Here is a 25986-nt window from a genome sequence, read left to right on the forward strand (position 1 = left end):
GACTAATTTTCAGACACCACACAGACCCACTAAACAACAACAATGATGTGAACAGCAAATTAGAAGTGTCCCTAAGTGGACAGCATACAGGACAGCAAAGTAGATAAAACAGTCCACTGTAAATTACTGTCATCTTCACAATACTAAGAAAAATTGCAGTTTCAAAAATCTATAAAGCACGAAGTCAGAATGACATCTGTGCAAATTAACAGAAAAGATAAATTAATTTTGGAAAAGAATAATAAAATAAGGTTGCCATTCTCCATAACAGTGGCACAGAAGCAGCTCCTCAGCATCCCCACCTGAGCCTTGGCTCAGTCCTGGAGCATGGGATTTGATATTCATGTATATTTCCTGAAAAGCCAGGAATTTAAAAGAAAATATGCACAATCTCTGTCAAGGGGCTTAGCTGAGGGAGGTTATGGGTCTTGGCATATTCTAGATTGCCCAGAAACCCTGGCAAAGCAAGTCAGAACACTTCCTCTACTCTCCTCTTCCCTCATTCTCTCCTCTGAGTCAGCGGGGAGAAGAGCAGCTATCCTTAAGCCTCCAGAACACTGCAGGCTCACAGAGAGAATGGATATAGGATGTAATGCAAACAACACAGACTAAGAACATGCTTGTACTCAACACTACACAAGATGTACACCTTTCCATTTAATTCACAAAACACCTCAAGGTAAGTAGATACAACGATTCGTACTTTATAGATGAGGAAAATGATATTGAAGAAATTACCCATACATGGCCCAAGAGCATATAAGTGCTGTTGCAGTAGTGTGGGAATGTGACTTGATACTATCCACCTCTATTGTGTTGTGTTCTTCCCACTATAGTGGCTCCACAGGCACTCTGGTCATATTGAAGAGACTCAATAAATATTTGATTATGAAAACAAAGAAGTACTTTAAAAATATAGCTATGATTGCAATATGAATTCATAATGATGACAGATGTGTTCTACTCTGAAAAATCCTACACAAACAAGCCAAAAGAGTCACTATTTACTTTGCAAGAGGATTTCTTTAAATAGGAAATGAACCATAGAACGTTCATGGATACTCGGCCTCCTAATAGTAATGACCCCTACCACCACCACGACATTTACTGTGTTAGGCACTGTACTTAAATATATTGTCTTGAGCAATAACGCTGTTATTCCCACAGCAGCAATAATACTAGCCAAAACTTACACAGTGCTTGTTATGTTCTAAGATATGTTTTTCAAAAGTGATACTGTTGTGACATATTTGGGCCAGATAATTCTTTGCATTTCTTCCCTCTACACATTAGCCAATGGTACCACTACCTGCCTCTCTAACCTTGCCATCCAAAAATGATTCTAAATTTTGTCAAATTGCCATGGAGAGTGGTGAGGAAATGCTTTATATAAATTCAGTTGAGTCTCACAATGTCTTATAAGGGAGGTTATTATCTATGTTTTACAAATTGAGAAATTATAACCCAAAGAGGTTTCATCACTCGTCTCAGTGAAACAGCTAGTGGCTGGCCGAGCTATGATTCAGACCTGGAAGTTTAGCTCAAGTCTGTCCTCCACACAGGTACATTTTCTGCTTCCCAGTTTGCAGATGAAGGACGTGAATAACTTGCCCAAGATGACACAGGTATAAGTGGCAATATTCAAACCCCGGTCTCAACAACTTCAAAGTCTATATTCTAAAAATATTAAGTCAATGTTTTATCAAGCTTTAATGTGCCTGAGAATTACCCTAAGAGCTGGTTAAAGATGTGGGTTCTCTTCTGACCTTGCCAGCCCTACGGATAACCTACTACTATTATGGACTACTGGACTGTATTGGATTATTTTGCTGAATTCACGCACCTACAATATTTAAATAACAATGGAATACCCAGCTCTGACAAAACTAAACAAAAAAAGGGGATACAAATGAAGGACCATTTTGTATCTGTATATACAAAATAGTTAGGATAGATATACAGCTACTTTCTCTTAATTCAATGAGAAGAAAGATTGTATTAATAGTGTTAGGACAGGATACTATGTCTGCATCTTGTACTATGAATAACCATTACAAAGACAACAATATGCAAATATTAATTATTGAAATTGTCCTACTAATCAGTTTTGAAACTATCTCATTGCTATTTGTTTCTCAATAAAATTAATAATAAACAAAAGATATGGGTTCTCAGTTCCCTCTCTACAGAGACTTCGGAGCTTTGGGGAACAAACTAGGACTGTGTATTTATGAATACATATTTCAGGTGAGTCTGAGGTAGCTGCAGCCTAGATCTAGAGTCTGAGAAACTATTTTTCACTGCCTTCTTTTCCTAGAAAGAAAAGAACAATGAATACAGAAAGAACAAGGTGTGAAAAATGAGTAGGAAAATTTAAAGTGATAGTGCATGATTCCTCAGAAGCGCTATCAGTAGAAAAGGAGAAGACAGTTACTGATGAGAAATTCATCATGTGCTATTAACAATGGGGTGTTAATATGTTGCAATTGTTTCTAACCTTCTGAGGCTTATTAGAATATAATTATATACTCATAAAATGGCAGGAAATGAAGATCTGGCCTAGAACGACAATTATGATTTTTGTGATAAGTCCTGGCTGGCTGAAGACCAGTTTAAAAGTAAGAAAAGGCATCTGCAACATCAGCAGTCCGCCTTTCAACATGCAGTAGCATTTCAGTTACTTTATCAACAGATGCTGAAAGTGAGCATGAAAGGCAAGCGCCTGTGGCTGGAAAAGCTGCCAAAAGAACGCAGGTGTTCACACTTCCTTCCCGCCCCAGGCCTTCTTCCTGAATGCCTCTTCTGATTTTCTGTTTTTGTTTTTTGGCTGGGGATTGAACTCTGTGGACCTTGTGCTTGCAGGGCAGGTGCTTAGGCCACCTCTCCAGCCCCTGATTTTCTGTTTTCAGGTTCTAGCTATTCCTAGATCTTCTCAGCCATTTAGATGCCATGTAGAGGTCTAATACAATGAGGCTGTTTCTACCCTTATGCCAAACTTCCTGAGACACAATCCTTTATCTCCAGAGAAGCTCGTCTACTATTCCAAACTCAGCCAGTCTTCGAAGATCATTCTCACCCTTGATTCCCCGCGATGTGTTACTATCCTAGGGGCTCTTCCTCTTCAGAACACCCACACAGGAGACTATAGTAAACACCCAGTGGCTAGAGTTGAGTAAATTACAGTCAGGGGCACCAGGCGGCAATGAGTTCGAGAGTATTACCATGCTCTGTAGTACCACACTTCAGCCTTCAGAACTTCTGTCAGAACTAACGTGGAGACAGGGTGCAGGGCAGTGATTTCATCCATGAATATTACAGGTGGGGGAGGGGTAACTATTGTGCCATCACTGGCATTATTTTTTTTCTTTTTTTTTTTAAGACAAATCTTTCTCTTTCCTATTAAGAAATCATCAGCATAGAGGTACACTATTCGAATCAATTGTCCTGGAATTAGGCTTTTATATATCACCTGGTGACTCTAATCAACACTCTGTTGCAGTACGTTAAGTAATCACTTACTGAAACTGTGGCCGAGAAGCCTGAAGGAGGGGCTGGAAACTAGAAATTCAAATGTAATTTCAGCTCTGCTATAAGCTACTCTTTCCACATCTCTGATTATTTATCTATAAAGTAGTTGTAGTGATATCAACAGGAATATAGACTAATTAGGGCATTGACAATGCTTTTAAGAGTGAATAATTATGCCAATAATTAGTACTGTACTTTGACAGGACAAGGAATCAGCACACGACAGCCCTTATCAGCCACAGATATCCCTATGTTCATCGTGGCTTTTTTGCTTTTTGAGACAGTTTCATTATATAGCCCAAGGTGGCCTCAAAGTCACTATGTAGCCCAGGATGGCCTTGAACTTGAAGTGATCCTCCTCCCTCTGCTCCTCAGTGCTAGGCTTATGGGCATGGGCTACCATGCCTGGCTCTTGTGAGGGCTTTAAAAGGTATGGAAGACACTAACAGACTCAATAATCACTACCAGTAGTGCAACAAAAATCACTTATGGGTCCTAACAGGCTCTGAAGTCACTGTGTGGCTTTGTAGCTCCTTGCAGAGAGGCCCTGAGAGTGTTAATGAAACTCTATGCCTTTATAAAGTGGGATAGATGCATTATCAGAGCTATTGGACAGCACCGACATAATGGGAATGAGAGTATTTTAAGTGCTGATATTTAACTTCAGAGTCATTAAGGAAATAAGCAAACAAAACTGAATTCTTAGTTTGATTCTTCACTCTAGATCACATCAATTTTGAGACTCTAAAAAAGCCAGTTTACTTCTCTGGAGTTATATCACCTCCCTAAAGAAAATACACATACAGCTCTCTGAAGACTACACCATCATGGGGCATATGCACTTAACCACTCTGCTTCATTCCGTGATGAGGATAAGACAGTTGTAAGTTTACTCTGAAACATGTTTATTTAAAAGTCAGCATCAAGAACTTCATGAACTAAGGTGAACTTTAGGAATAATATGTCAGCAAATATAAATATGATCATTACACATACTCGTAGTTCAGACATCTCTTTAGAACAAAAGAACATGTGATCAGGAGAACAAGCAGCTACTGTCAGTTCTGGCTCCCATTATTTTTTTTTTTTTATGAAAAGTAGGATTTGATTTGATTTTTTTTTATTTGATTTTTACAGGCTGGTTTGGTTTACAATGTACAAAAATGGCTTTGATAGTATTCTTTTAGTAAGAAGTAGAGATAATGCAAATTAAGATATAACTGGAACAAAACATTAAAGTCAAACTTCTATGTGAATTTTCTAGACAGAAGAATGTCACATTTTACCAAAGTTTAACAAGTATATAAATTTTCTTTTACCTACACACACACACACACACCAGGCCCTGGATACTTCAGCAAGTACCAGGCCTTGCTAGAGTTTGGCTGGAATGGTTATAGGCCACCAGCGTGCCTGACAACCACAGACAAATCTGATACTACAGCTTAGTCCACGGATTAGCAGGCTTTTTCTGTAAAAAGTCAGCAATAAATTTCAGGCATTACAGGCCATATAGTCTGTATTTCAACCACTTAGCTGCATCATTCTAGCATAGAAACAGCTACGTACAATATACATGCTATGAAAACAGGCATCAAGTTGGCATTAGCCTACAGGCCATAGTCAACCAGTCTATATCCGTGGGCCCTGGCATGGACTATGATAATTTCAGGTTTGACCCCTTGGATTACAAAAAACCAGGACATCTACAACTTAGAAAAGGAGTAGTTTATTTTGGCTTTTAGTTCATTCCACAGATGGCTCCAAAGTAGAAATGGCTACACACACACATTTTTGTGAGGACATTCTAGATCCAAACCATAGTGATGGTTTAGCTCTCAGGTCTCTGAGATCAAGAAGGGAAAGGTAAAGGAAGATTTATCGAGTTGAATAGCATTCCTAAAGGAGCAAAGGTGTGCCAAATCCCATTTTCCTGTCCAAATCAGAAGTTGGTTGTCTGGAGTTTGGACAGACAGATGACATGCTAGACATAGATGGATACCTATGATGGTCTGGGAGTCCAAAAGAACTCTGATTTGTACAAGATCCCAGAATACCATCCTGGGTGTCTTTGATAATTATCATAGAAGCATGATGTTTACAAGTGGTGGGGTTAGAAAGATGAGCTAAAGACCAAGACGCATTCAAGTGACAGATGATACCTTTCCCTTTGGCTGGAATGTTTTAGTTATTTTCTTAATCATGAGATTAGATTAAGTATATTGTATGAAATTTTTAAAGGAGATATATGTGATTGGTGATAGGTTTTGGCCATTAATTATGAAACAATTATTTCTCCAAGAGTGGGACTAAATGCCTCCATTGGCAATTTGTGTTTGGTGATATGCTCACATCCAGGAACATGATTTGGATATAAACCTTATGTCTGAAAACTGAACTATGCAAATAAATATGATTTTTTCCACTGACCAAGAATTTATCACTAGTTTATTGAAAGGAATAGTAAGTGGGTATACATCAGGAAGAGGAAAACAGGTTAGAAAAGAGAAGTGAACTGAAGAAGGAATAATGAGGAAGTTCATAAAGATGTGGATAAATCTAAAAAGATAAAAGGATGATGTTACAGGGCGTGAAAGATTGCAGAACTCTGTTTAGATTTGGAGGTCAGTGAAAAACTTTCAGAGGAGGTACAATTTAAATTGAAAACTGATAACAAGGAACCAACCAGGCAAAGATCTGAAGGAAGAGTTCTAAACAAAATAGCTATTGAAAAGAGCCTAAACAAAGATTATGTTTGGTAAATTTAAGGATTAGAAAAAAAGAGTTAGGATGTTTTAGGATTGCAGAAACAGAAGAAAAGTGGTCAATATGGGTTATATTTTGGAGGTTAAATCAATAGAATATGATGGTATTCTAAATGAAGAGGAAGTGGGGAAGAGAAGAATCAGGGATGACTCTTAATTTTCCAGCACGAGCAAATGGATGGATCACAGGCCATTAACCTAGAAGGCAATACACTGAATAGAACAGACATGGAGGAAAAAGTTGAATTTCTTCTTTGACATGTTTCATTTGCTCTTTTGAAGTGGAGATATCAAAAAAAGAGTCTTAGGTACTTGTTCCCGAGACAAAATACTTCATACTAAAAGTTAATGGAGGACAGGTTTATTTAGCTCACAGGTTTGCAGAGGTTTCAATCCATAATCAGCTGAGTCCAGGGTGGGGTGGCTTGGCAGAGGGACATCCCAGAAGAGAAAAAGTTTCTAACAGTAGAAGACAGCAAAAGCAAGCAAGGGAAGGACAAGACTCATTCTCTTATATCCAGGCTACTCACCCTAAGGTAGGTGCAGCATTCACACCCTTAATCCTAGCCAGAGCTATGCCAAACCAATCCATGGACTGATTTACTAATCACACATCCTTAATCCAAGCATCACACACTCTAGATTCAGCCACCTCTGAAATACTCCCATCCTCCATGACTGCTTAAGGCTTTGTGGGGAGCTCTAGATACAAATGTAACAGTCACATATGAGTTCTGGGAAAGAGGTTGGGAATGGGGATATCAATTCAGGAACATGAGAATGTATGCAGTATTTAAGATTTTGATACTGGGTGATGTTTATCCAGGGGCTAGCCATTAAGATTTAAAGAACCTTCTTTGGGGCTGGGGAGATGGTTCAGTGGAATAAGCGCTTCCCTGACAAGCGCAAGGGTCTGAGTTCAATTCCTGGTTCCGCCAAAAAAATAAAGAACCTTCTTTGATATATGGTTATGATTAAAAAAATAGCTTATCTATTAGGCCTTCAAATATGCATAAATAAAATGTATGGAACGTGGTTGAAAATAAAGAGAGAAGTAGATGGGTATAGATGGAAATAAGATTGGTTATAAATTGGTAACTACTCATGTATGGTTTTGTGGTAAATTTTTATATTAAAATTGACTTTTAAATTAGATAAAAATTTTAGTGATAAAAAGCTTAAAATAGGTTGGCCAGATAGCTCAGCGGACTAAAGCACCTGCTTAGGCAGAACACAGTGGCCGGAGCTCAAATCTGGTGTGCCTGCCAGCCCTGCCCCTGGGGCGTACTGAGATGGCAATTGAGACTGGGTATGGTGGCGTGCAACTGTAATCCCAGCACTTGGGAGGCTGAAAATAGGAGAATCACTATGAGTCTGATCTACATAGTGAGACCCTGTAGACCCTGTACTAAATTTTTTTAAAAAGAGCTTAAAATAAAAGGATCCATTTTAAGATAGTCTCCATTAAAAGGCAATCCTCCAGTATTGATTCTGAGGTCAACATTATATCTAAGATGTTTACAAGGAAAAGAAGCTAGAGGTTCACATTACACAGGGCCTTCTACCATGGGATGTGTGACTGGATTTACAGAAAAACAGCAAGTGGCTATTCTCAGACTACATTGCAGGGGTAACACATTAAGAAAGAAATATTAAATTCTGGTTCCTTAAGCATACTTCTGTAAACAGGCCAACTCCTTTTGCTAGATATCATCAGGGATTATCTATCTTATTGATAACATCTCAGCCTGGTGGGTATTATTACTCCTGCTATATACATAGAAAAACCTTAATTTAAGTCAAAAGTCACAACTACTCACTGGTAAAGTCAGAAATCAAACCTTTGCCAGACTCTAGCATTTGTTGTCATTTTCTCCACCATGCAATATTATTTCCTTTGTTATAGACACCAAAGAGTTGCAGAGATGGAAGCTGGGTAGGTAGGTATCACTTTGAGAAACGTTTTGTTTCCCTCTGGTAAATTCCAACCTGGTAACAGACCAGACTAATTATAAGATTAATTTCTTTTTGCCCGAAGTATCTAGATGCAAATGATGCCTGTGGATACATTTCTGAATCAAAATCTGACCCAAAGTAGTCTACTTTGCAGTCCACTTAACATTCCTGCGAGAAAATTAAAAATAAAATTAAACATTAAAAAGTTCAGATTCCTAAACTTTTTAGTCTCAGAATATAAAGCTCCTAAAATACTGACAGCCAGAAGAGTTCTTGTTTGGTCATGTTATATCTTTTGTTATAGAAAACTGAGAAAATTTAAAAATAGTTAATTCATTAAAATCCCTTTTGATATTTTTCAAATCTTTTAAAATATCTGGCTTAATAGAAGATAGCCACATTCTCATATTCACTTGTGCAATTAATCTGCTGTGATTTGCTGCTTGGATTAAAGATTGTGCAAAAAAAAATCTAGTCTCATCCAGAATTATAGTGAAAAGGAAGGAGCAATCTAATAGCCATTTATTTATTTTTCTCATTAAACTTTTATTTTTTATTTATTTATTTATTTATTTATTTATTACTGAGATAATAGGAAAATTTATTTTTGCACCAACTGAAAATACAGGGTTAATAATGAAACTTGGGAACGGAAAGGTCAAAGGGATCCTGAAACACATTCACTATTTCAAAACCTTAGACAAAAGAGCAGAGAATAGGAAAAAACAAAAACAAACCAAAGAAAACAATATATACACCATGATACCAGTCTTTTTTTAAGGACTTCCTATTTTCTCTCCTTTTAAAAGCATTAAGACCCTTATTATAGATTATGTATCATCTCCTCTTTGGCTATGAGGTGTGTGGTTTTGTTAACTAGAGACATCAATGAATTCAGTTTCTGAGACCAGTCATTCAATAAATTATTTGGATCCTTGGGTCTCTGGAAGTTGATAATTCCTGCCAACCGGTCAACTTTAGCAAAGATGGTCTTGTTAACTACCAGATTTGACAGAAAAGCTTCTGAATCGCCAGCAGGCAGGTCCAGAAGCTGTGCCATCCTCCTCACCGTGATCCGTGTGTAGTACTTGGCCATGATTCTGATGTTATGTTCAACAACTCTGTTCTTCAAATCTTTCCACCTCTTTTCACCATCTTCTGTCGAGGCAAAAACATCTGTCGCAGGACTCTCGAGGGAGCCTTTCCTTAATTCCATTCCATAGTCCTCCACATGTGTGGACCAGCGCATCAACTCCATGGTGGTGAATCGCTTTAGGAGATCCTTGTACTTGGGAATTTCTTCTAACTTCTTATCAGCACTTATTCGGTGAACCAAATCTGACTGTTCATTGTCAAAAGGAGCCAGGATAACGTAGAGAACAACACTTTTCAGAGCCTGTTGCCACTTTTCACTTTCTGCCTGTATACACAGAGTGTCATAGATTGCTCTGTAGTGCTTACAAATGGACAGGTAGGATCCCTCATGCTGATCCAGCTGAATCATTAAATTACAGTATTTCAACTTTAATTTCTCTGTGTTTTCTTCCTGGAAAAACTTGGTATTAATCTTCTTGCTGATGATCTGTGTCCGAATGTAATCCTTCACAGCCAGGCACAGCCGCATCTGCTCCAGGATAAACTCCACTCGCTCCTTCTTTTCCATGGACCCGTAGGTCTCCACCTGCAACTCTTGTAAGATGGAGGCTGCTTCTCTGACATCGCCATTTTGTTCTTTTATGGTTGCTAATGTTTTAGTCAGTCGAGCACGCTCAATTTCAACATAAATCTTTCCTTCTGTAACCATTCGCAGTGTATCAATCAACCGAAGCTTGACGGGGAGGTCTGTGATTTCCTCAACATAAGTACAGCACTGCTGAACCATTTTTGCAACAGCTTGTTTTAACTGACTCCTCCTTTTTGACAAAAGCATAATATTTTCATTAAGTAAATCCCATTCTTTAACCTCATAGCACATCTTCACTACTGCAACTAATATCCGGGATGTAGACACCATATCTGAAGCAGTACGGGTCTGTTTTTCTAAAGAGAGAAGGGTTTCAATGACTTCTTGAAGTCTTCCTTCCTTGGCCAGCTTCTCGCACTCGGGGAGATGCTGGTCCACCGCGGCGCTGTAGTTCACCTCCATCTTCACGATGCGCCCAGGCCCGCTCCAAACCGCTGTCCGCCATCGTCCCTGTCTGAACGTCCCCTGCTGTCCCTTTACTTCAGCCACCACTCGTCACTCACACCGGAAGCCGCCCGTGCGCCCACACCTAAACTTTGTTTTAATGGGTCTCAAAATTCTGTGACAGATTTTTGGTCAAGTTGTTTCCATTAAAAAGTATTGATTTTAAAAACTAATAACTTAAAAACTGACACACACACACACACACACACAATAGTTCACAAAACATTCTCCTTTCCTTCTGAAGGTTTTACAATGTATTATTATCATTAACCAGTTATTCACTATCAAACTTCAATGGCAAACTGGGAGAAATAGTTCTGAGACCGGTCTTTTGCCACTGATTAAGACTGGGGTGCTAGGGATAATATTCATTTAGCCTTCTGAGCTTTCTGGGAAGACTTGGTGACCTTTCCAGCTCCAGCAGTCTTACTGTTCATAGCTCTGATGACACCCACAGCAATTGTCTATTTCATATCATGAACAGTGAAATGACTCAGAGGTAGATAGTCAGAGAAGCTCTTAACACACATGGGCTTGCCTGGAACCATGTCAACAATGGTAGCATCACCAGATTTCAAAAACTTGGGCCTATCTTCCAGCTTCTTACCAGATGGTGAACTGGTGATCAGTCTTTTCTCTCAGCTCAGCAAACTTTCCAGCAATGTAAGAGCTGTGTAACAATCCAGGACAGGGGTATAGCCAGCACTGATCTGGCCCAGATGGTTCAGGATAATGACCTGAGCAGAAAAACCAGCTGCTTCCATTGGTGGGTCATTTTTGCTGTCACTGGCCACATTGCCACACCAGACATCTTTGACAGACACGTTCTTGATGCTAATGCCCACACTGTCCCAGGGAAGAGCTTCACTCAAAGCTTTATGGTGCATTTCAACCGACTTGACTTCAGTTGTGACACTGACTGGAGCAAAGGTGGCCAGCATGCTGGGTTTGAGAATACCAGTCTCCACTCGGCCCATAGGGACAGTGCCAATACCACCAATTTTGTAGACATCCTGGAAGGACAGCCACAAAGGCTTGTCAATTGAGCGAGTGGGTAGAAAGATGCAACCCAAAGCTTCAAGCAGTGTGGTTCTGCTGGCATTGCCATCTTTACAAGTGACCGTCCATCCCAAGAGTTGGGATTTCAGGCACGTGCCACCATACCCAGTCTCAACTGCTGTCTCAGCATGCCCTGGGGGCAGGGCTGGCATGGGAGGCCTGAGAATTGAACCCCAAGCCCCTGCACCTGCTTGCAGGTGCTTTAATCCACTGAGCTATTTGGCCAGCCCTTTGTAGCCAATCTTCTGAATGTAGGTGCTGACTTCCTTAACAATTTCCTCATATCCCTTCTGGCTGTAGGGTGGCTCTGTGGAATCCATTTTGCTAACACCAACACATACCTGGTGTGTAAGCCAGAAGGGCACGCTCACAGGTCTGCCCATTCTTGAAGATACCAGCTTCCAATTCACCAAGACGAGCAGCAATCATCAGGACAGTACAGTCAGCCTGAGATGTGCCTATAATCATGTTTTTGATGAAGTCTCTGTGTCCAGGGGCATCAATGATGGTCACATAATACTTGCTGGTCTCAAATTTCCACATGGAGATGTCAATGGTGATACCACACTCACACTTGGCTTTCAGCTTGTCCAAAATCCAGGCATACTTGAAGGAACCGTTCCCCATTTCACAGCCTCCATCTCAAATTTTTCAATGGTTCTTTTGTGGATGTCACCGCATTTGTAGATTAAATGCCTGGTGATGGTGGACTTACCGGAGTTCGTGTGTCCGATGATGATGATATTAATGTGAGTATTCTCCTTCCCCATGTTGGCTCTGATTTAGAGGTGGTTTTCACTACACCTGTGTTCTCACAGCAAACCCATTCCGAAAAAGCCAAATACCCTTTTAGATAACTGGATAATCTCCTTGAGTGCTGTTAGCCCAATAATTGTTTAGTTATCTCCTTTAGATAGTCCAGAGCTGGATAAGCACTAGTTTTTTAAAGGTTAGTTGCAATGTAGAATCTGAAACCATACAAATGGCTTTTTGTACTCAGTTACATTAAAATGCACTGGATTATACTGTAGTTTGAGTGGATCTTTTACTAATGCATAATTTTGTATTACTATGCAGGCAGTCACTTGGAAATTACTGATTCTCTGAGTTATGCAGATCCTCCAAGTGTTTCATTATATGATATTAAAAATCTTGTTGCTAATTCCATCACCAAACTCATCTGGAAAGTGTCTTAAGTATTAGGGAGCTGTCAAGGTCAGTATCAGGTAAGTTTTAAAAGTTCTTATTTTTTGTTTGAAAGCTTGAATTTTATAACTGGTCACAAACACGGTCAAGCTATTTTCCTTGAAAGTAATAGGCACACTGTGTTCACTGTTGAGAAAATATCTGGCAAATGCTTGTTTAAATAACTGTCACTGGTCTGTCTGCCTTCAAATGTCCATGAAAGAGAGGGCTAAGTGGGCTTCCTAATTCACAACTATCTCACAAGTGTTTTCTTTAGTATACACATCATATCTTGGTATGCAGCCAAAGTACTCTACATGTAGTTCCCATTTCATCATGTCTAATTTAAAAAAAGAGCAATAACTCAAGGATTGAGATTCAATAAAATTTACTACTTCATAAAGGGCATCCTTAGAAAAACTGATACTTTTCTTTTAAACTCCTATACAACATGGTACCATGGCGTTGGCTTATGTAAGGTGCAAGGAATTAAGCCCACAATGATTTCTTCACTATTAGTACAAAGGTCAACACAGTGAAGACAAATGTATTTGTATTTTGGCTAGCCAGATTCCCATCACTGTGACAAAGTACCTGGCATAGTCAGCTTATAAGGAAGTAAGGTTTTTTGACTCATGGTTTCAAAAGCATCAGTCCGCGGGTGCTTACACCCCTGCCTTTGGGCCTATGGTGAGGCTGCATGTCACAGCAGGCATGTAGGCAGAGGAAGCAAAAAGAGAAGAAGATAGGGCTGGGGCCAATGACCTCAATTTCCCCCACCACACCCCACTCCCCAAAGGCTCTGCCCTCCCAGGAGCACTCTAGGCTGGTGAGCAAGCCTTTGGCCTTGGGCCTTTGGGTGACATTTGAGACTCAAACTGTAGCAGTATTAAATTTGCATGGTCACTGTTTGACCTCACAGAGACCATACTACCAGGCTTTTTGTTTTTAGGTATCTATCTATCTATCTATCTATCTATCTATCTATCTATCTATTTATTTAGAGGTACCGGAGAATGAACTCAGGACCCTGTGTTTGTTTTTAGTTTTTTAGAAGTTTGGTTTTTTTTTTTTTTTGGTGGGGGGCTGGCTCAGGATGCCTTCAGGGCAGGTCTGGTAAGGGTTGAGGATCTGGGGATCGAACCACAGTATCCTGATTGCTTTTTGTTTTTAGTTTTCTAAATGTAAAATAGCTATATATTTATGAGTATAATGTGATATTGAATACACATATTAACAAATGTATTAGCTGCAGAAGGAATAAAGAAAATTAACACATCCATCACCTCATCTGCTTATCCTTCTTCTGTGATGATCTTCTATTCTTTTAGTGGTCTGGAAATATACAATGCATCAACTGTGGCCACCATGCTGTGCAGTGGATCCAGTCTAACTTTGTATTCTCTGACAACATCTTATTTTGCACATCCTTCAGCACCCCAACCTTTTGTAACTACTGTCTACTCTATGAACTCATTTTAGAACTCTGCAGCTATTTATTATCCTTTTCCAGCCACGTCTTGCTCCTGTCCTGTTTCCATCCTTATTGCTGTATCTTCAGCATTTATTACATCTCAAGGCACTGACATGTGTCAGACTCAACATGTGTGTTAAGCCCACTGCACATTTTTTCATTAAATCATCTAGTTAATTCTGTGAGTAGTATCACTTAGCCCAGTATATTGAAGGACCAGACAGAGTCAAAGCTGAGTTGAACCCAAGTCCATTATTTTGGCAATGTCCTTGCCTCTATTGTTCCATGTCCTAATGGTGCATACTTAATTTATGTCTCCAGAAGAGTCACATAAATGACTCATGGTACATAAAGAATGGCTTTATAAAGTCTCATATGTCTCAGAGCCTGGGGTCTGGCCTTCAGCATTTTTTCATTCCTCATCCCTTATAGACAGTTTAGGTTAGGAAACTTCATATATATATATATATTTTTTTTCAGAAACCTTGTATTTTCATTTCTTCAAGCAGTATGTTCCTAGCTGTGTGATGGTAATTTAATCATCACACTGCCATCAAGCCAGAAACACAAATGTTGACATTTGATTATAGCGTTTTTCCTGTCAAGTTGCTTCAAGTAAATACCAGTGGCATATCCAAGTAAATGAAGTAATTATTTAAACAGCAAATCATGTATTTTTTTCAATATGCATATTCATGTTTTAAACTATTCATAATGTTAAACAATGTAAGAATAATTCTTTTCAAAAAAAAAGAATAATTCTTTCCTACTTAGTCTGGGTCATTATGAAAGGAGAAAATATCAATATACCCCTAGGAACAGTTTCATCATGGCTTTTCATAAATACTACAGCACAGATCTTTAGAATGATGGTGAGACAAGTGGTCCTAAAACGTGGCCCCAAGATCAGCAGCATCAGTCTCATCTGGAACCTGTTGGAAAGTTACTTATAAAAACTGATATATTTTTGAAGATATTACTGGCCCATTGCAGAATGAAATCTGTGAAATGTAAGCTGGGTAGTCAGTAGTATGCCATGCTCAGGGCCTGGGATGCCCCAGAGCCCACATACAGTGGGCATGCAGTGAAAGGAGAGCCACATTTCACAGAAGAAAGGCCAAATCACTGCTGAGCTCTGCCTTTTAGGGTATGCCTAATTCACCACAGCCATACTCAATTAGGTGTAAAGCCATTTATCAATCTGCAGCGAATGTCTGCTACCCCTCTCAGGTTATTCCAACTATTTATGCAGTTTAAATCACCACTTTCTAAATGGAAAAAAAAATAGCTGACAATATATGCATTTATTACTATAGGAGGATATCATTCTATTACTGAACATGTAAAAATGGAAAATACTCAACTATCATGACAAGATTATTCTTCCCAGCAATATATTACCACTATTCTAGTTGCTTTTTTACATGCATATAAGGAAAACAGGAACTTGTTGACATTTTGACATATTTGGAGGTATGTAAAGAGCTTATTTCAGTAAATAATATATGTAAAACTTCCTGAAATATTGCTAGAAAAGTGAAGGCATTAAGGATTCATCTTGGGGTTGGGGAGATGGCTCAGTGGAATAAGTGCTTCCCTGGCAAGCACAAGGGCCTGAGTTCAATCCCTAGTTCCACCAAAAAAAAAAAAGAGTTCATCTCATTTTTATTTATACTTTTGTGAAGAAAAACTGGTAAGAATCTACCCCATCAATTAGAGGTTGTCTTTGCCATAAAAAAAGCAGGCCAGCTAGAGAATGTTTCCTAAGGTTTGGAGGGAAAACTCAGAATCAAAATATGAAATATTTAGGGTATGTCATTGTTTAAAAATAAAACGAGTAAGAGCAGCCTAGATAGGTTAATGGACTAAGCACTTGCTTAAGAAAGTGCAGGAGCTAGGGTTCAATCCCCAGCACCACATGCCATGCAAGCCCTGCCCTAGGCACGCTGAGCTGGCCACCGAGCCCAGGCATGATGGCGCATGCCTATAATCTCAGTGCTGGAGAGGCTGAAAATGGGAGGATCACTATGGGTCTGAGTTGCGTAGTGAGACCCTGTACCAAAGAAAGAAGGAGAAGAGGGAGAAAGAGAAAGAGAACTTGAGGTAAATGTTTTTAATGAAGTTAATTAATTTTGCTTATAATACAAATAAAAAAGAAAAACAGGCTTCTGAAACTAATTGTTGATGTGAGTGACATAGTAAATTAAAATATTTTAAATTTACTTTTTAATTTGTTTTTCTTTTGCAGTGCTGGGGTTCAAATCCACGGGCTCATGCATGCCAGACAAGTACTTTACTACTGTCCTATATCCCCAGTCCTTTGTTTGATCTTGTATTTATTAATAATGAAACATTTTAGGAAGAAAACATTTTAGAGTAAAATGTATCAGGATATCAATTCCAGTTCTGATATACTAACTCTGGAGGACTGGAGATTTGACTCAGTGATAGAATGCTTGCCTAGCAAGCTGGAAGTCCTCAGCACCAAAACCAAAAAATAAACCTCCCATATACTAACTATGTAATTCTGGCCAATTCTTAACTGTCCTGATTTTTAGTTTCTTTTTCTAAAAAATACAGCAAATATTATGGGACTGCAGAAAGACCTGAGAAAAGTATCTGGAATGTGCCATGCATAGAGTAGGTGATAAATAAAAAATTATTAAGGTATTAAAGAAAACTAATGCCTTAGAGCTCATGTGTAATACAGTCTTCCTTAGGCAAATGAGGGCTATACCAGTCTCACTCTGAAGAACCAACTTCTCTATCTCCTGCATGGTAAGTATATTTAGATTGTGTGCCCCTGCTCCGCACAACACTTAAAGGGAAAACAGAAAGAGACAGCTGTAAAAACCAAATAGTCCCTTAAAGTAATGCATAAGGAGATAACACGTTGGTAAAAGCCAAAAAGTAACTGCTGGAAGAGTTTTACTTCATTTATAGTGAGGGAAAAAGCATTCATTTGATTCTGTTTATTCCTCACACCATCACAACATTTCAGAACAACATATTATTTATTGCTATTACAGTGCTATGGATTTGCTTTTCTATGTTAAAGTCCTCTGCATTTGCTGGAATGCAGCAGGCTGCTTTAGCTACAGAGTCAGGGCCATAAACCTTGTTCAGTGCAATAAGATCACTTTAATAATATTCCAATCTTGGAATACAGTTATAAAGATGGATGATGGGCACAGAGTGCTACTTATGTAAACAGAAATGGTTCTTGTGCAATTTTAAAAGATATAAAAAAACTTACACATGAAAATGTGTTTAAAGATTCCCCATATTCTGTCAGTCTATTTTACATACCTGGGAACTTTTTCAGGAATCTGTGATGGAGAAGAATAAGCGTTTTTCTTCTCTGAGTCCGGCAGTGACACATCCTCTGCTCTATCCTTTTCTGTGCCTGCTGTTTGCTCTGCCCTGACCTTGCTCTGTTCCACACTGAGCTGGCCTTGGGCAGGGTCACACCTGTACATGAAGACAATCGATGGCTTCTCACTAGACTCTCCTTTGGCCTCTGTAAACCAATGATGGCGCTGAACTGGAGGGGGAGGCAGCATATGGATGACCGTGCCATCCAGGCCCACCAGCTTTCCCTTCTCTCGCTCTTTCTCTTTGTCATCTTCCTCATCTGTTTTCCGACGGCGGAAGAAGCTTTTAAATGATATCCAGCGTTTAGGCTTTGCCTCAGCTGCCCGCCTGCTGCCTTCAGAGTGCAAAACAGATTCAGCTTCTGTGGATCTGGTGGGGCTAGTTGTCTTCGTCCAGTTGGTGAAATGCCTCTGCAGAAGGTTACTTGCATGGTAAGGGGAGGAAGTGGACCGTGGTGGGGGGAAGGGAGGTGGCGGCTCACTTTGGGGGCTGGTTACTAATTTGGATGGAGGAGAGGTAACAGGCTTTGCAAATAGGTCTTTTTGCACTTTGGTGCCAGGACTTTCTGTGGTCTGAGGTGCTTCAGCCTCACCTCCAGGCTGAGATGTAAAGAGAGACTTCGGCCGGACGGCTGTGCTCTTAGGAATGTTCTTCACATCATTCGCATCGGGAGGAACGGCATAAAGCTCTTCCACACTGCAAGACTTTGGGCCAGATTGAGGTGTTTCTGGAGGAGATTGGGGGGGCTGGATCGAAGCTACAATCTGCGAGAGCACAGTGCTTGCCTTCTCCCTGGTGTTGCCAGTGCTGCCTGGCATTTGAGACTCCTGTGTACCTTCTGTTTTGGATGCAGGCTCTTGAGTGGTTCTCTGAATTTTGGCTGGGGAGCTGTGGCTGGAACTGTAGTTTCTCTGTGGGGAAGCCTGACCTCTGTTGAGACAGCTGTTAAACTCCTGAACCTTCTGAGCCACTGAGCCCCTTTTGCGCTCTGCACTGTTTGAAAACCCTTTAGCCTGGGGACTTTCTGTGGGTTTGCTAGTGGTGGTATCAGACACTTGGCTTTCAGATTCTATTTCTTCATAAGTATGGCTTATTACACTTGTGGTTTTTTCCTTCACTGAGAGTTCTCCACTTGTTCCCAGAAAACTTTTATAGATGGCTAGATTGTCATAGGCATTCGGATTAATAACAATGGGAACTTTGATAGCATTTTTGGAACTCCGAGCATAAGTTGGCTCATCATGAATGATAATTGGAAAAGGTGGCATACCAGCATTGTTGTAACTGTTAAATTTTATTTCAGACAAATTAGGTGACTTAACGGGGATAGTTTTGGAGGAAATATTGGTAGCTGTGGGTGAAGTAGGTGCTGATTTGTGACAGTTTTTCCTTGGAGGAACATTGGGCCCACTTCCACCAGTAATTAATTCCACTTTAGGGATCTTTTGTCGTGGACTGGTGCTGGAAGTCCACACTTCCTGGTATCGGATTGCACTAGATTTGGGGACATGGGCGCTTATTTGTCCTGGTGTCAATGCAGGCGATGTTACTGGTGAGTTCGGAGTAGAGGATGAGCTTTTGATCTTCGGGCTACTGACAGCACCTTCGAGGTGCTCACTGGCCATAGCTGCTGACACGTCCACAACAGTATATGGCTTGCACAATGGCTGTTCCAGATTTACAACGCGGTAGGGCTTTGCTTGTTCTTCTACAGGGACAAGGTTTATGGTAACTGCTTGCCCAGCAATATCTGTAGAGGCTTTATTTTCTTGTTTTTCAGTTTGTACAGCAATCTTGCCATCCTTCTCTTCTAATCGAAGAGCAAGAACTGCTTTGTGTGTCTCTGGCACTTTTACAGAACTTTTGGAGGCTTGTGGCAAGTCCTTCTGATTATTACCAGAGAAATTTTCATAATTTTCTTTTGTGTCCTTAGACTCTCTAGGGTTACCAGGAGACATCCCTGTATTACAAATTTTCTGGGATAAACTACTGGCTGTCTCAGAATGTGATTCTTCTGTTAAAGAAGAATCAGGTGATGTGGAATCTGAGGACACCATACTCTGAGTGCTTCCTTGTCCACAGGAGACTGCAGAATTTTCATTGTATCCATTCAGAATCTCATCATAGCTGTCATCATAGTCCACAGCACAAATTCTCTGCAGTGACTTATTTCGGAGGGGGATGGTATTCCATTTTTTGTCCACAAAGAATCGCACAGGAGACAAAGTATTTGCCCTGAAGTTAGCAAAGCGAGGCTGCCCTCTCATGCGGATCTCCATGGCCAGCAACTCCTCATCACTCTCATCCCAGCTCTCATGCTCCCCCTCCATGTTGCTGAAAAGAGTATCTTCCTCACTCTCCTCACCACTAGAGAACTCTGGATAGCAGAAGCGGCCTCCTTCATTGCTAATGACTTCTGTGCTCCCACTCAGAATGACATGCTTGCCCTGAGAGTCCTTTATTCCACCCATCATACAGCTTGGGGGGAGCTTTCTTTCCAGTGAACGTTTGTAGCAATCATTTATTCTTCCTAAAAAGGTTTCTCTGGAGTTTGTTTCATTTCCTCCTACCTGAGGAGTGGTATCTAGGCCCACTATCTCCTTTAACACTTCAGTTAGTCCATTATTATTATTTGATACCTTCTTTGCACTATCATTATTGTCATAAGGCTTAGGAACATGGCTAAATCCTTCAATATCATTTTCATTATTATTATTAAGTGGTTTCTGACTCAAGGCAGTCCTGTTTCGGTTCCATCCCATGACGACAGGCTTGTTTTCACAGTGTTCTTGGATACTAAGCTCACCACATACACTTTGCCCATCTGCCACCATCATAGTGGGCTTCACAGCTATTGTAGGTTTTTTGGCCACAGGAGGCCGGAAATTTCCGGTGTTCCTGATGCGGTGGTTGTTACTGTGATTGGCATTTGTTTTCACATTGCCATGGGTGGTGGGTGCCTTCTCAGAGTCTGGGGGGAGCTGGTGTAAGCTTTTGGGCTTAAAGCAGTTCTTGCATTCACCCGGTTTCCAAACGTGTTCAGTAAAGGTATTACAAGCAGACATTTTTAAAAGTAGAACTTCACAGACAACGCTTTTCTTTCAGTGCATGGCAAAACTTTTATGTTAAGTTTTCACCTTCTCTATGTTGTTATAGCAGCTCTTCTATGAATGATCAACCTGTGAGAGAAAAAAGAAGAAAAAAAAACTGAATGGGAAAGGCACCATCAGCTTACTATAATGAGTAAAAAAGATTTGGTTTTTAATCTTACATGAAAAGACTGGAAAATAAATTGAAGTCTTTAGAATTTCCCTTTAGCAACCACTATCTTGAAAGTTAGCATTTAACCATAATTTTTTTATTATAGTTTATATTTAGTACTAGGGACTGAACCTAAGAGTACTCTAGCACTGAGCTATACCCACAGCTCTTTTTATCTATTTTTTTATTCTAAGACAGGGCCTTGCTAAGTTGCCCACGCTTGCCTCCCCAGTAGCTGGGATTATAAGACTGTGACATCATGTCCAGAATACAGAATATAGAGAATCTTGGCCATGACCTTCATCTCCTGGAAATGTCTTCCACCACCCCTATGTTCTAGGGATCAAACCCAGGGTCTCACTCATGGTAGATAAATGTTCTACCACTAAGCTATCCCCATCCTGCCCAGAAATGGCTTTCATTTTGTTCTTCCTGTTTTCAACCAATTTCTAACACTTATTTGTTCTCTGTGGTTCTTCTTCCACCCACTGTTAGAATTTTAGATGCTTCATAGGCTCTTAAATTCAATGAATCTGCCTCTGGCTATCCATTTCTCTACTCCAGGAAACTGATCTCTGAGCAGTCACATTTGAAGCTACCATCTTATTCTTTTTTTTTTATCACATATTTCAGTTCATATCATCACTACCTTCCTAGACAGCTAAGCTTCAACTGCTTCTAACTCAAAAGCTTACTGCCAATTTTATATCATTATATTTCACTGGAATCTATTTTCGTCATTAACAGAAATTGTTAGTAGTTCAGATACTATCTCTTGCCTGGATTACCGTGATAGGCTCTTAGCTGATCTTCATGCTATAATCTCACCCTACTCTAATTCATCCTCCATTCCCTACCAGCCTGACCTGGGAACTTGTCAAAAATACAATTACCTTAGATCCAACCCCAGACTACTAAATCAGAATTTGATTTCTAATCTCAGGTGACTCCATGATTCTCCAATACTAATTTATCTTTCTAAAAATACTAGTATGATCATCTTGTTAACAAGCTTAATTACTTTGTGGTTAAATTTTACTGAATGCATTGGCTCCTAAATGTCAGTGTGCCCAATTAGAACTGCTAGCTAGCTAAGAACCTTCTGGGGAACCATCATAGCCCTACCTAGTTAATCTGGGCGGGGAGGGAGGATTGCGAGGATGGGGACAGGAATCCAAGAATCTGAATTTCTAACAAGTTCCTGAGGTGATTCTAAAGACAATGAGTGAGGTAAATGTCTGAGTTAAAGAATGGGATGAAAGCCTTTAAGCCTTTTATGAGATGGTCTTTGCTTCCCCTTCTTGTCTCACAGCTTGAAAATCAAGCAGTCTTACTATGTTCTAAACCCTGGAGGGTTGCTCATTTCTCCTTGGCTTACTGAAGCCCCATAGCCATGGCTCCAAGAACAAGCACTTCAGCTATAATTGTCTGTTTTATCACTAGTTTTGGGGTTCCTTTAGGGCCTGGGCTATGTCTTACTCATCTCCGTGTGTCTAGTATAATGATAAACATTGGTTTATTAAATGTACTTGTTTTAAGGCTTATTTAAAACAATAAACCTTGTAGTGTTCTCTTTTTCTCTCCCTCTCTCTAATCCTAAACTCATAACTGCAGTCCTTTCCATAGAACACCAGTACAGTCCTATGTTTCTGCTTTGCATATTGTAATAAACTGGCTGTAGGCTTGTAAAAACTACTTTAATAGCTGGAAAGTTTAACTTCATCCATGTATAATGACAGTGACAGAAATCCAAGTTTTTTTTTTTTTTTTTTAGATTTAGAAAACGGTCTCAGGCCCTTGCGCTTGCCAGGGAAGCGCTTATTCCATTGAGCCCTCTCCCCGGTTCCGCCAAAAAAAAAAAAAAAAAAAAAGTTTTTTTTTTTTTTTTTTTTTTGGCCAAGTTTCAGCATGTTTCTAAGGAGCAAAAATATTTTCTTTAGCTAATATACATAAAGTGAAGTCCCTCATAACCAATAGTTTTAAAGTATTTTGCTTTAGTGGAAGACTTACAGTTTTAGGACAAAAGACATAGGCCAGTGACTCAGTAAAATTAAAACATACTCCTCGATTGTGTTTGAGAACATTTGTCTACTCTTTAAGGTAGTCTAACACTTATCCCTTTGGTAGGTAAACTATTTCTTCCTCATGTGAGACTTGAACACTGTGAGTGAGGGGAAGAATGGAATAAAATTCATCTGAAAAAGGAAAGGGGCCAGATTCCATAGGGCCTTCAAGCTTTCAGAAATTATAGATGTCAGAGCAATGGGCAGCCATGTAAGGGTTTTGAATAGGGAAACAACAGCATACAATCTGCATTTTAAAGAAGACTTCTCTAGCCAGAAAAAAATGAAATAAGTATAAATATAACAAAATATGTGCAAGATCTGAGATTGATATGGCAAAACTACAAAACACCGATAAAAGAATCAAAGAAAACCTAAATAAGTGGAGAGATTTACCAAGTTCTTCTGATATCAAGATAGCAATTTCCCCCAATGCTTTCTAGGTTCACCGTAATTCCAATCAAAATCAGAGCTGGCCTTTGTGTATCAAGAGGTAAAGAAACAATTTTTAAAAAGAACAAGTAGTAAACTGATGCTCTCTGATCTGAGGACTTCATATAAAGCTACAGTAATCCTGACAGTGTGGTTTTGATGAAAGGACAGAAACATGGATGGAGGTGAGAGAGGGGTAAGGAGTGGGGGTAAGCAAATGACATCTCCAAGGCTAAATCCAGCTGGCCCTGGCTTTTGTATCTGAAGCTGAGGACACAAAATTATATTTTGATAAATAAATCGTTAAAACAAATCAAAAGAAGAATATCTTGTGATAAGTAAAAACGGTATGAAATTGCAATAGTCTTTCTTGTTTACATATTGTCTATTGCTGCTTTTGTGCTACAATGGAGAGTTAAGGCGTTAGAAGAGAGATTGATTTGCAGAAGTTTCTGGCATGCACAGGTATGTGTATCACCTATGTGAAAAGACATTTTTCAAAGCTAAAATATGTATGATTCTATTAAAGATACACACTAATAGATGAACACTTGTAATCCTTTTTGTTTTGTTTTCTGAGACAGGCTTTCACTATGCAGTTCAGCCTGGCCTTAAATTTATTATGTAGCCCAGGCTGGCCTCAACTTTCGGGTAATCCTCTTGCCTCACCTTCCCATGTGCTAGGATTATAGGCATGTGTCACCATTCCTGGATGTATTCCATTGTGTTCAAGTGTTGTGGGATTCATATTTGAAAAAAAAAAATAGGTCAGAGTCTTACTTTATATTATACACAAAATTTTAAGAGCTACAAAATTAAAAAAAGAAATAGCATAAAATTTATAGAATAAAATAAGTGAATTTCTATATATGTTGGGGTGGTAAAACTGCCTTTTTGTCTTGTTCTTTTTGGCTATAATCCATTCTGATGGAAGGAAACACTAATTTTGAACTTAATTAATAAAATGCTATCCATCTCCCAAAAATGGAATTCCACTTTCTTTCCTCTACAAAAAAATTGTACTTCATTATATTTTTAATTTCACCAAGAATTTGTTCTTTCTTGTTATACAAGTACCTAAATAATAACTTTTACTTTGCCTGCAAAATCTAAAATACTTGCTATGTGGTCCTTTACAGAAAATGGTTGCTGCTGACCCCTGATGGAGCAGACCAGGACAGAGTCCAGAAACATCGCACAAATACAATCAATTGATTCTAGACTAAAGTAAAAAAGGCAGTTTTTTCAATGGCAAAACTTACAAGCAACAAAATGAACCTCCACCTGTACCCTCACACCATACATGAATTAACTCAAACCACAGACCTAACTATATCATTTGATTATACAATTTGACAAGAAATGAGGGACCTTTGTGATCTCAGGTTGGGCAGAGTGTAGATACAAAACCAAAAATAGGAAAGATTAAACTCATAGTTTGAACTTCATCAAAATGAAAATGTTTGCTCTGCCAAAGATTCCCACACAAAAGGAGGCTTGCTTTTTTTTTTTTTTTTTTTTGCCAAGTACATTTATCTAAGGACTTTGTACCTAGAATATATAAAGAATTTTTCAAACTCAAATTTTACTCATGTAAAATATTTGAGCAGACATTTTACCAAAGACATACAAACTGCATATAAAAATGTGAGAGGGGGCCGAGGAGATAGCTTGGCAGTCCAACTGCCTGCCTGGCAAGCTTAAGGACTGGGGTTCAATCTCCTGCACCGCATGTCATGCCAGCTCCATGTAGGCATGATGGAACACACCTGTAATCTCAGCACTGAGGAGGCTGACACAGGAAGATTACTATGAGTCTGAGCCTCAGGGCCAGGGAGATGGCTCAGTAGAATAAGAGCTTGCCTGGCAAGAGCAAGGTCAATCCCTGGTTCTGCCAAAAAAATAAAAACTATTCTTCACAAGATGGTTAAGGCAATGATCCTGAGAATCTTCAGCAGGTTTTTGAAACTAGCAGTTCCTTGGTAGGATTCTCACCCTCACTAACTATATATGCTGATACCTGTGAACTAAGCAACTACACTGAAGAGAGCAATGTGTCATGCTTGGAATACCTGTCACTCTGGTCTTCTAAATACGTACTGTTTGTCATGTCATACCAATTACTGCTATATTGTCTCTCAAGTAAATGTTTAAAATGAAAGGGTAATAAATGAAAACAAGAGACAAGAATAAAAAAAGTCATAGGACTGTCCTGCTACAATGCTCATATATGGTTAGATTTCTAAATTTCTGTGTAAACATATGTAATTATTTATTCCTATCTTTAAAAATATTTTTTAATTTTTTTATTCTTCATATTCTGTAGGGACTTAAAGTTTAACATACCAATTCTTCATAGAAAATACCTGCTCCATGTTATGTCTAAATGTTTGATATTCAGACAGATAGTGAGATTAAGCTCAATTGCCTACATTGTAGGGTAATAATAATAAGCATCTCTTCTAGAGGGTTAACAGCTTAAGTTTGCAGACCAAAATTAGACAAAAAGAAGAGCTGCAAGGACAGCCAACATTTTGGCCCTAGCCTTTCAAGGTCAGTGAGGACTCAGGACATAGGAGAACCTGTGTCCTGTAATATCATGTGACTCAGTTGTGTCCCAAATTTTCTGATCAAGGAGATTATGGGGCTACAGAGGAAAGTGATCGATAATGTAGAACGTGCCTAAGGAGAGTCACATGG

The 25986-nt window shown here is 39.3% G+C and overlaps 1 protein-coding gene and 1 pseudogene across 1 annotated transcript in view; both read right to left on the reverse strand.

Annotated features, from left to right (window-relative positions):
- The window catches only part of Peak1 (pseudopodium enriched atypical kinase 1), a 324699-nt gene that overhangs the window by 50129 nt on the left and 248584 nt on the right, over positions 1–25986 (reverse strand). The window contains exon 3 of the mRNA XM_004628711.2: positions 17465–20709. Within this exon, the coding sequence (XP_004628768.1) occupies positions 17465–20595 (3131 nt within the window). The 5' untranslated portion in view covers positions 20596–20709. The remainder of the gene's footprint in view (positions 1–17464; positions 20710–25986) is intronic.
- LOC101576441 lies at positions 8834–10438 on the reverse strand (annotated as a pseudogene).

The sequence above is a fragment of the Octodon degus genome, unplaced genomic scaffold (assembly GCF_000260255.1).
Source record: "Octodon degus isolate 3935 unplaced genomic scaffold, OctDeg1.0 scaffold00026, whole genome shotgun sequence".
Lineage (NCBI taxonomy): Eukaryota > Metazoa > Chordata > Mammalia > Rodentia > Octodontidae > Octodon > Octodon degus.